Source organism: Ictalurus punctatus, chromosome 25 (assembly GCF_001660625.3).
Source record: "Ictalurus punctatus breed USDA103 chromosome 25, Coco_2.0, whole genome shotgun sequence".
Classification (NCBI taxonomy): Eukaryota; Metazoa; Chordata; class Actinopteri; order Siluriformes; family Ictaluridae; genus Ictalurus; species Ictalurus punctatus.
The window spans coordinates 17,189,080-17,200,450 of NC_030440.2; the positions used below are offsets into that span (position 1 = coordinate 17,189,080).

The window sequence follows — 11,371 nt, forward strand, 5'->3', positions numbered from 1 at the left end:
GGTTGACCGCAGAGCGCTTCAGGCCTGGAGAGTCTAAATGAACACACACTGACGCACACGCTGTTCACAGAGACGTCCGGTTTATTCGTGCAGAACAGGAGTATTTATACACATAGATAAGCGAGTGCGTGGGCGGCTTTCTACTTGTGCTGGTGCTAGACAGATTCAGACAAAAGCACACAGCACATAGAAATAGGTATAGAAAGCAGCTCGGAATATAAGAGAATACATGATATAAGAGAATCTCCTTCGTTAGGCATCATTTTTCTTAGCGTAACAAGGTTTATTAACACAAAGTCATCGACACAGTCCATAATGAGTGTCTAATCACATTGGAGGGAGCAGCATTGAACAAGGATTGGCTCAGTTTTGCGTACAAAATTATTTACGTAAAACCTTAAAGAAAACACCGATACACCAAGCCTGATTAGTACGTCTAAATCAAGAAGGCACTTTAATTCCCGGGAGATTTCATTCAAGGTCTGACTACTTTCCCAGAAGATCTGAATTACGTACCCCTAGCGAGCTGCCGATGGAGCAACTCACAGAGTGCAGATATATTATAAAATGCGTCATCTATAAAATCCCACCTGCATTTCCTCTCTCAGCTATGAGCAGTGCTCAAAGTGAGGATCTTAAACATTCATCACCGTTTAAGTGTTTTTGAAAAAACTCTTGGACTCTCCTCCACGCATCGACTTGTGCGTATGCGTGAGCTTTCGGTTCTCCTCCGAATGCGACCACACTGCCCACGGCGGCGTGGAACCCAGACGGGTAATGGGGCATGTAGGGGACTTCCATAAAGTGCCCTGCTGTCGGATAACTCACCATGTCGTAGTTGGCTTTTCCGTGTGCTTTGAGTCTGCCGCATGCTTGCTCCGCGAAAAAGGCGCTGTTCCAGTTCCGGTCATCTCCTGACACTATGAACAGGAATCTGCAGCTGGCACGCTCGATAGGGATGACCGTGCAACGGTTCTCCTCCGCTGACACATTTGGCAGGGCGTTTAGGACATTGTCGACGCCTGACGGTGTTGTAGTTACGTTCTGGTAGTTGGGAATAAGGGGTGGGATCACCATGTCTTTATAATGGAGCGGGAGCAGGGTGTTGGCGATGCAGGCGTTGATGCAGACGGTGGCCGATACGTTGGGAAGGAAGGAGGACATCGATAGAGCCAGATCTCCACTTTTTGAGATCGACAATACTCCTATTCCGGTTTTTTTCACCTGCGATAAAAAAATAAAAATTGCATAAAACATTTGTTCTACTCAGTGGGATATTGTACTGGAAACCACAAATCCCACCCCATGTATACGAGTCAAAGAAGGTTCCTGAGCGACATTTAAAGGGTTAAAATTCTGAAAATGAATGAATGTTTGGTAATTATGGTCAGAACTGATGCTGGTAAAAATAAATAAATAAATAAATAAATAAATAATCTAAGTGGGTGAAAGTGTAAAGAAAAAATATTAATCTATAATATTTTAGACATGGACATTTTTGTCCTCTATGGACCTTTGTGCAACTTTTTATTAATTGACGCACAAGGGTTCAAACACTCCGTCGTTTTTAGCCATGCAGATAAGTGTAAGACGTTAGAAACTATAAAGGGTCTACTTTTATTTGTGTACACTCACAATAACAACAAAACCTTGTGCTTTTGTAAAATAATAATAATAATAATAATAATAATAATAATAATAATAATAATAAAAGAAACAGGGACCATTTTCAGTTGTCTCCATAAAAGGCAAAGCTGAGGATGACAGAATGACAGCTAAAAGGTGAAAGAGCGCCTCCTAATGACGACATGAGATAAACCTTCCACTACTGCAGCTCAGCCACTGCAGCGCATCGGCAAACGTTAACACGCCCTCCTTTTAAAGGGCACCGTTACTCATCCCCTGACCGAACACTAGTCTGATCGGCCTCACGGATCCGTTCTGCTTTCTTTCAAGTCGTAAATACGAACGGCGCTGGCAGCGTAAATAAAATAGCGGTCACCCGTTGAACAGTCTGAAGTCGATCGGTCTGAGTTCACGTGAGCTGACGTGAACGCTCCTGCACACGATTTACCAAGAAATCCATTTGTATCCTGCGTGTCAAATGAGGCGCAAGGTATACATGTATTTTTGACGTTTTATTTTAAATGACTGGAGTGTCTTAACTCTACTAACCTTAGGCTGCGTCTGTAGAAACGTTACACCTTCTTCAAAGTACTCCAGATCGAGTCTATCCACCGTTTTGGGCATGTCCTGGTAGCCGTAGAAAGCCAGCGCAAACACCACGAATCCTTTGTTCGCCAGGAGAGCTGCTCGGGGCTCGCACACAGTGCCTCCTAACGTATACAGATCGATAATTCCAGGGAACGGCCCTTCACCTGTAGGACACATTATCAGATACATCAGCACATTTCGTTCGGATAAGCAAAGTCGTCTGTCGTGGTCCTGTAATGTTTGAAAAGTTTGGTTTGGTTCGAAAAAGAAGCATAAACATCGTGCTATTTTGCTCGATGTCGATCGATTCCACGTTTCATGGACGTTCCACAACATTAAATTAAATTAAATTAAATACATGGGGACATCCTGTAGGAGCCACGCGAGGACGGTAGTTTGCGTGTTTCAATTCATCAGATATAAAGTATTATATGCGCGTTATAAAAAAAAACAACACAGAATATAGCAGTTTGCCGCAGCGATTGTTTTCACATCTTTTCCCGGCATACGACTGCACCACATCAATTAGTTAACAATCACAGAAGGGCACTTTTTTTTTTAATCTGTTTATAATAACATCGAACGTCCACGAAACAAGCTACTTCCTGTTCTCACTTACACTATAGCAGCTACAAAGCATCGTTCCCTCACCGGCCTCTCTCTGAACTCCTCAGTCCTGAAGATGTCCGAAGACGTGATCACAGCTTTACCCCTGACTGTTACAAAGCGCTGACATTGGAGACTCCTTCCGCAAACGCCGCTGGTGTTATAGAAACATAACCGACGCCTTCCGACCGGTCTGAACCGGGACATTCCACAGCGATGTGGTGGAAATAAATATAGCTAGCGTGGGGTTTTTTTTTTTTCTCCCGAAACCGTTTTAATAAAAGAGTTTACAGGTTTCACCTCGACTGCTTTGAGCTCTGAAAAGGGCGTTGTAGGTGTGAGGAAATACTGTACATTTGCACGGATTCTGCCGCAAGCGTGCCTGGGAGCGCCCTTATTTGAGTGTTATGCACGTTGCTGTTGCAAGAATATACACCGTCATGTAAATAATAGACATATAAAACATAAAATACCAATAATTGTGATTTTTTTTTCTTTCTCTTTTAAACGAATTCAGTCATTTTCTTTCATCTGCAAACTTGTCATTATCCATCTTTATTGTGAGGGTTCTGAAGGCTCGGCCCCACCCCCTCTTCCTCCCCTGCCACGCCCACTCCCCCTCCCTTCTTCGCCCATTTATGCTGCATTTTTTTCCAAAAAACATTGAGAGGTAGACTTGAGCTGAAAGAGGGAGGTTCCATGACATTTTAAAAGCATTGCAAGACAAATCTTCTTCCGCCTCAAGGCCTAACATTTCTCCCTAATTCCACTAGAGGGCGTAAGGCGCACATATCATACAACATAGCGGCAGGACTCCTACTGTACATGTAAACACGAGCACACTGAACTGGCCAGACCATCAAATCCACTTCAAAAATACAGCTGTGCTGAACAAAACACGTTTAACAAGCTAACAAGGGCTTCCTATATCAGCACATGGCAATTAGTGATAAATAAACCCTCTGGACTCTCGGTTTAAGTCTTATTTCTAAGTGATCAACTATATGCTGCGTGTAAGGAGGTCAGCTAAAGACGCGTGACTCGCTTTCTGACACTGTAAATGATCCCACGATGGCACGCTAAAGAATAAAAACGCTTTACACCCAACTCTCATCCTGGCATGAGGGTTTATCTCAGCTGGATTGCTGTAGATTTGTACAGAACTGCTGCTGTGATCATCAACACCGTCCTGTCGCTCATCCCAGGACTCTTACCCACTGCTCATACAGAACATCCTGTAAACACACTCGGTATTGTTTTGTCTTTACTCTTCTACACCGGTACACTGTAATGATCTACTATATGGGTGACGGTCGGATGAGAACGGCTGACTCGAGTCTCAAAGGTCCTTCCTCGTGCGGGTCAGGGAGCGTTCCTTCACCGCTGTCGGATCTGGTTTGGTCATTAGGGATCTAAATCTGTAGCTGATATACATCTGTTGTTATCACAGAGCCTCACAGACGTGCAGGTTAACACCAAATATCTTTATTCGTGACAACAGTGTAGTACATTCGCTACAAGTCATTCCTTTCACATGGTGCTCATTGTGTTCATTAGGTGTCTATCAGTCCATACAGGATTTCGCAGAGTGGGTTTTTATTTATTTATTTATTTATTTATGGCTTTTCTCCCCCCTAACTTTTGTTCTTTTCCCGCGGAAGACTCCATGAATTGGCGAAATCGCAATTCCAGGAAATTGTCTTTCGCGGCGATGTTTGTTGGTGTACTCGTCTTCGATTTCATGCGATCGCAAAAACAATCCCGATTCTTCGTTCCGATTGGCCAGAAGGTGTTGATTCATTTTCTATCAAATTCTATCTAGAAAAACATGTTATTGTTTCTATAATCTTTGACAAAAAAAAAAAAAAAAGAGGAATAAAACACTTCGTGACATGCCGTTACAGGCAAATAATCAACGTCAGGGTGGTATCAGTTACTTCGCTTCATCACACCTCACCGCCTCTGATTATTTTCCTATAATCGCATAACATGGAGAGGTTTATTCCTTATATATCAATCATATACTGAGAACTTTTTGTGACAGATTTAAAACGACATTCCGGTAAATGTTTTCACAGGTGTTTTTTAAAAAACTCTTGGACTCTCCTCCACGCGTCGACTTGTGCGTATGCGTGAGCTTTCGGTTCGCCTCCAAAAGTGACCACTTGACTCACGGCGGCGTGGAGCCCAGACGGGTGATGGGGCATGTAGGGGACTTCCATAAAGTGCCCTGCTGTCGGATAACTCACCATGTCGTAGTTGGCTTTCCCGTGTGCTTTGAGTCTGCCGCATGCTTGCTCCGCGAAAAAGGCGCTGTTCCAGTTCCGGTCATCTCCTGACACTATGAACAGGAATCTGCAGCTGGCACGCTCGATAGGGATGACCGCGGCACGGTCCTTCTCCATTGGGTCATTAAGGATATCTCTGATATCCAAGATGCCAGATTTTGTTACTCTTATTCTCTTGGTGCTGCCGACGAAACTCGGGATCACCATGTCTTTATAATGGAGCGGGAACAGGACGTTGGCGGTGCAGGTGTTGATGCACACGGTGGCCGATACGTTGGGAAGGAAGGAGGACATCGACAGGGCCAGATCTCCACTTTTTGAGATCGACACGATTCCTATTCCGGATTTTTTCACCTGCAGTAAACGAAAATCTCACAGTAACAAGCTGCACTCGGAACAATCGGCTAGCCAGTCCGGCTTCCTGGCGAATATGTTCACCAACCTTAGGCTGCGTCTGTAGAAACGTTACACCTTCTTCAAAGTACTCCAGATCGAGTCTATCCACCGTTTTGGGCATGTCCTGGTAGCCGTAGAAAGCCAGCGCAAACACCACGAATCCTTTGTTCGCCAGGAGAGCTGCTCGGGGCTCGCACACAGTGCCTCCTAACGTATACAGATCGATAATTCCAGGGAACGGCCCTTCGCCTGTAGGACACATTATCAGATACATCAGCACATTTCGTTCGGATAAGCAAAGTCGTCTGTCGTGGTCCTGTAATGTTTGAAAAGTTTGGTTTGGTTCGAAAAAGAAGCATAAACATCGTGCTATTTTGCTCGATGTCGATCGACTCCACGTTTCATGGACGTTCCACAACATTAAATTAAATTAAATAATAATATCTTTTCTACGCACCTTTCCCAAGGGTGCCAATAATTATTAGCACATAGTTTAGTTGCCTGACTAAGCCTCATCGTCTCCATGAATGACCCACTTTTCATATGGTAGTCTTTTTTTTTTTTTTTTTTTTTTTTTAATATAATGCCATGAAATAATGTCTAATATATTTTTGATTAACTGCTGTTTTAAAATCTGACCATTGGGTGTGTGCTATCACAAAAAGAACAGCTACACACACACACACACACACACGCACACACACACACGCAAGTGAAAAAAAAAAAAACTATAGCCAGAGGATAAAGGGACCTGCCAGTAGACCTGACGCTGTCGGAGGTTTCAGCCAGCGGATAAAGCGACAGGGCTTATTTAGAAGTCAGCCACAACATCTCAGTTAATGTAGCCTCTATGCTAGCTAGCTAGCGAGTTAGCGTAACAGTGCAATATCGTAGTATTTAAAATGAAATCCTTACCTCTGTTAGCTTGTGTCCACAGTCACGTTAGGGAAAAACTCCCCTGCGTGTGGCAGGTAGCGTGGAAGGTCGCTTTAGCCGCTGGCTGAAGCCTAAACTACGTTAGAGTTTGCCTGATGTGGCAGAGTTGAGGGTTATGAACAATATGGCCGCCACCTGCCAATCAATTCAAAAGGGGGCGGAGCTTTATTCCTTCTGACGGCTGAAACTCGTGAGTATTTACGTTGACTTGAACAAAACTCGACAGGTCCTGAAGAGGAACGCCAAGTTGTGGGTGTGGCCATCAATGGGGCGGGGGGGGGGGGGGGGGGGGGGTTAAGTTCAGAAAACCGTTTCTTGGGAACCGTAAATCCAACGGAGCTGAAACTTGGGATTCTCCATCATTGTGCTAATCTGTAGTCGTCTCGTGTAGGACAAACTGGTCGCTTTGCATGACCGAAACAGCTTTCAGCAGCCGTTTGTCAGTCCGTATAGGATTTCGGGGAGTTTATCGTTTGATTGTTTGAGATTGTTGCGGGTAAAACGCTCGATTTTGCTGCAGCTTTGTTCAAGGTTTGCGATGCAAAGAGTTTGTTGTGCGCTTTTTGTGGAAAACTACTAGAACTGGCGAAATCGCAATCGCACACTCTATAAATTATATATATATATTTTAATCAATTATAAAACTGGGTAAGAAATCTGTAGTACTGAGTGTGTACAGGAACATATGAGAATTTAATCCCCACCCCCGATCTGTTTTTGCCTCTTAACACCTAAAAGAACCTATAATTCTTCCCCATCGGCTTCGCGACATCAACAAAATACAAAATGATCATTGGCTGGTCACTGAACGTCTCGTATTTCATCTGTAACCAAAACTGCCTTCTTTCACCTCCGTAATATCGCTCGTCTCTGTTCTTCCCTTTTGTGCTGCTGAAACCCTGGTCCATCCAGCCCGGTTACTGCCTCACACTAAACAATCTGCCCACACAACCCCGGTTCTGTGCCACTTGCACTGGCTTCTCATATCAGTTTAAACTTCTCATTTTAACATGTAAGGCACTGCACGGTCTTGCTCCTTTCTATCGTTCTGAACTTCTCCATCCCTTCCTCCATCGCCAGTGTGGAATTATCACGAATTCCCGAGAAACAATGAAAAATTCCCCATTTTCCGTGTATTTTTAAAGGCCTATTAAAACGTTCATTGTAAAATGAATATTCGTTGTGCTTATTTAATTGATTCTCAATTAAAACATTACGTAATTACTTACATTACTGTAAATAATATAACCAAGGTAACCTCTGTGCTATTACTTTATCTGGAAAAAAAAAAAAAGAGTTAACAGTGAAGGTCAACAGAAAGCAAACATATCAAGGCTGAATGACCGTTGGAGCAATCCTAGTGTTTATGGGGATATACGTGTGTGTGGGTGTGTGGGGGTGTGTACTGTGTAAAGTGACCTTGGATCTGAGAAAGGTGCTATATAGAATAAACTTAATAATAATAATAATAATAATAATAATAATAATAATAATAACAACAATAACAACAATCACACTCACAGTTTCTTTATTATTATTATTATTAGTATTAGTAGTAGTAATTGTATTATTATTATTGTTATTATTATTAGTAGTAATTGTATTATTATTATTGTTATTATTATTAGTAGTAATTGTATTATCCATCCATCCATCCATACATCTTCTACCGCTTACTCCTTCTTCAGGGTCTTCAGAGCCTATCCCAGGGAGAACCGGGCACAAGGCGGGGTGTAATTGTATTATGATTATTATTAATTGTATTATTATTAGTAGTAGTGGTAGTAGTAGTAATTGTATTATTATTATTAGTATTAATTGTATTATTATTATTAGTATTAATTGTATTATTATTATTAGTATTAATTGTATTATTATTATTATTAGTAGTAGTAGTAATTGTATTATTATTAGTAGTATTAATTGTATTATTATTATTAGTATTAATTGTATTATTATTATTATTAGTAGTAGTAGTAGTAATTGTATTATTATTATTAGTATTAATTGTATTATTATTATTAGTATTAATTGTATTATTATTATTATTAGTAGTAGTAGTAATTGTATTATTATTAGTAGTATTAATTGTATTATTATTATTAGTATTAATTGTATTATTATTATTATTAGTAGTAGTAGTAGTAATTGTATTATTATTATTATTAGTAGTAATTGTATTATTAGTAGTAGTAGTAGTAGTAGTAGTAGTAGTAATTGTATTATTATTATTATTAGTAGTAGTAGTAATTGTATTATTATTATTAGTATTAGTAATTGTATTATTATTATTAGTAATTGTATTATTAGTAGTAGTAATTGTATTATTATTATTATTAGTAGTAGTAATTGTATTATTATTATTAGTAGTAGTATTAGTAGTAGTAATTGTATTATTATTATTATTAGTAGTAGTAATTGTATTATTATTATTATTAGTAGTAGTAGTAGTAGTTGTATTATTATTAGTAGTAGTAGTAGTATTAGTAGTAATCGTATTATTATTATTAGTAGTAGTAGTAGTAGTAGTAATTGTATTATTATTAGTAGTAGTAGTAGTAGTTGTATTATTATTATTAGTAGTAGTAGTATTAGTAGTAATCGTATTATTATTAGTAGTAGTAGTAGTAGTAATTGTATTATTATTATTATTATTAGTAGTAGTAGTAGTAATTGTATTATTATTATTAGTAGTAGTAGTAGTAATTGTATTATTATTAGTAGTAGTAGTAGTAGTAGTAGTAGTTGTATTATTATTATTATTAGTAGTAGTAGTTGTATTATTATTATTATTAGTAGTAGTATTAGTAGTAATTGTATTATTATTATTAGTAGTAGTAGTAGTAGTAGTAATTGTATTATTATTATTAGTAGTAGTAGTATTAGTAGTAATCGTATTATTATTATTATTATTATTAGTAGTAGTAGTAATTGTATTATTATTAGTAGTAGTAGTAGTAATTGTATTATTATTAGTAGTAGTAGTAGTAATAGTAGTAGTAGTAGTAATTGTATTATTATTAGTAGTAGTAGTAGTAGTAATTGTATTATTATTATTATTAGTAGTAGTAGTAGTAGTAGTAGTAATTGTATTATTATTATTAGTAGTAGTAGTAGTAGTAGTAGTAGTAATTGTATTAGTAGTAGTAGTAGTAGTAGTAGTAATTGTATTATTATTATTAGTAGTAGTAGTAGTAGTAGTAGTAGTAATTGTATTATTATTATTAGTAGTAGTAGTAATTGTATTATTATTATTAGTAGTAGTAGTAATTGTATTATTATTATTATTAGTAGTAGTAGTAATTGTATTATTATTATTATTAGTAGTAGTAGTAGTAGTAGTAGTAATTGCCTTAGGAATGACTCTATTACTTGTACAATGAGACCCCATACTGAACTTTTGAGGCATCAGAACCATCAGGGAATAATAAACAGGAGCAGATCAGGTGCTGGAGATGGGAAAGTGAACTGACCCGGTGGTATGAAGAGAGTTCCGCGTAACCTGCCGTGTCTTACAGGGACTCTCTGCACTCCATCAGCCATGAAGCGCCTCTCGTTGGTCTCTTCAGTGAGGATCTGTCCGTCTTTGTGAACCTCGATGTGGATGAGAGCAGGTCTGGACGCGTCTCTCTTCAGCAGCTTCTTATGAGGACTTTCTGGCAGCATGGACCAGAACAAGCCCATGGGCTCCACACCCGTATAGGACCCACCAGTGGACGGCTGACGGCTCAGGTCCACTTCTCCTTGCTGGTCTGCACGGTATGTAGCTGCGGCCTTGAAAACAACCCCTTTGTCGTCCGTGTGCTTGGCCCGAAGCTCCACGTTCTGTCCAGGAGGCAGACCGCTCACCTGAACCTGGACCGCTTCATCGAAGAAGCAGCTGCTGCTCGGAAGGATGCGAAGCTGAACTCCAGAAAGAGAGCACAGCTGTCGTGCATTAATACTAACAACTTCTCTTATTCTCAGGTACAGCGCCATGTTCAGGCTTTGTAGGCGGGTTGCCAGATCACACTATTTATACCCTCAGCCCATTTTAACCGGGTCACCTTTGGCACAGATAGGGCGGGGTTAACTCTGTTTAGCGTGTTTAAACACTCTCTGATGAATCTCTAGAATCATGATCATTTCCATGAAGAGGGAGGATTTTCTGAAGAGGCTTAAAATAGAATAGAGTTTTATCAGAGTATGCTATATTACAACTTTTTTTTTCGCCCCTCATAAATGAAGTCACATTTGAGCGTGGCTGCACGTTAGAACTGTTTATGTGTTTACAAAATTCTATGATTTTTAAAATCAAGAATGCAAATAAAATGAAGCAGTGGTAGCAAGGAAATGATTACCGATGGAATAACTCACTTTTATTACTGTAAATATCGTCTACAAGCGAGTTTATAAGAGAAATAACAAAGTCATGTGCTGGTGGACAAACAGTGGTGATCAGTGATTGGTTGTTGGGAACAGTGGTGATCAGTGATTGGTTGTTGGGAACAGTGGTGATCAGTGAATGGTTGTTGGGAACAGTGGTGATCAGTGATTGGTTATTGGGAACAGTGGTGATCAGTGAATGGTTGTTGGGAACGCTGATCAGTGATGGTTATTGGAACAGTGGTGATCAGTGATTGGTTGTTGGGAACAGTGGTGATCAGTGAATGGTTGTTGGGAACAGTGGTGATCAGTGAATGGTTGTTGGGAACAGTGGTGATCAGTGAATGGTTGTTGGGAACAGTGGTGATCAGTGATTGGTTATTGGGAACAGTGGTGATCAGTGAATGGTTGTTGGGAACAGTGGTGATCAGTGATTGGTTGTTGGGAACGCTGATCAGTGATGGTTATTGGAACAATGATGAGCAGTGATTGGTTGTTTGGAACACTGGTGATCAGTGATTGGTTGATGGGAACAGTGGTGATCAGTGATTGGTTGTTGGGAACAG

General features: G+C 39.9%; 1 protein-coding gene across 2 annotated transcripts; it reads right to left on the reverse strand.

Moving 5' to 3' along the window:
- Positions 1 to 63: 63 nt before the first annotated feature.
- On the reverse strand, positions 64 to 10,454 carry acot20 (acyl-CoA thioesterase 20). 2 transcript variants are annotated; one of them, XM_047151040.2, is made up of 3 exons: positions 9,914 to 10,454; positions 2,176 to 2,378; positions 64 to 1,224 (listed from the first exon to the last, which is right to left on the reverse strand). In XM_047151040.2, the coding sequence occupies exons 1-3, from the start codon at positions 10,416 to 10,418 to the stop codon at positions 622 to 624; spliced, it is 1,311 nt and encodes a 436-aa protein (XP_047006996.1). In that variant the 5' UTR covers positions 10,419 to 10,454; the 3' UTR covers positions 64 to 621. The 2 variants fall into 2 exon arrangements, with proteins under 2 accessions (XP_047006996.1, XP_017310972.1); XM_017455483.3 differs by lacking the exons at positions 64 to 1,224; positions 2,176 to 2,378 and adding exons at positions 4,284 to 5,462; positions 5,551 to 5,753 and having other exon boundaries at positions 9,914 to 10,451.
- Between the last annotated feature and the right edge of the window lie 917 nt (positions 10,455 to 11,371).

What these genes read in the sequence shown, in the direction of transcription:
- acot20 (XM_047151040.2), bottom strand. Translation starts at nt 10,418, where the DNA reads ATGGCGCTGTACCTGAGAATAAGAGAAGTTGTTAGTATTAATGCACGA. An exon ending in AACTCTCTTCATACCACCGG is followed by an intron (nt 2,379 to 9,913) that starts GTCAGTTCACTT and finishes TGTGTCCTACAG; the next exon opens with GTGAAGGGCCGTTCCCTGGA. An exon ending in TTCTACAGACGCAGCCTAAG is followed by an intron (nt 1,225 to 2,175) that starts GTTAGTAGAGTT and finishes TTTTTATCGCAG; the next exon opens with GTGAAAAAAACCGGAATAGG.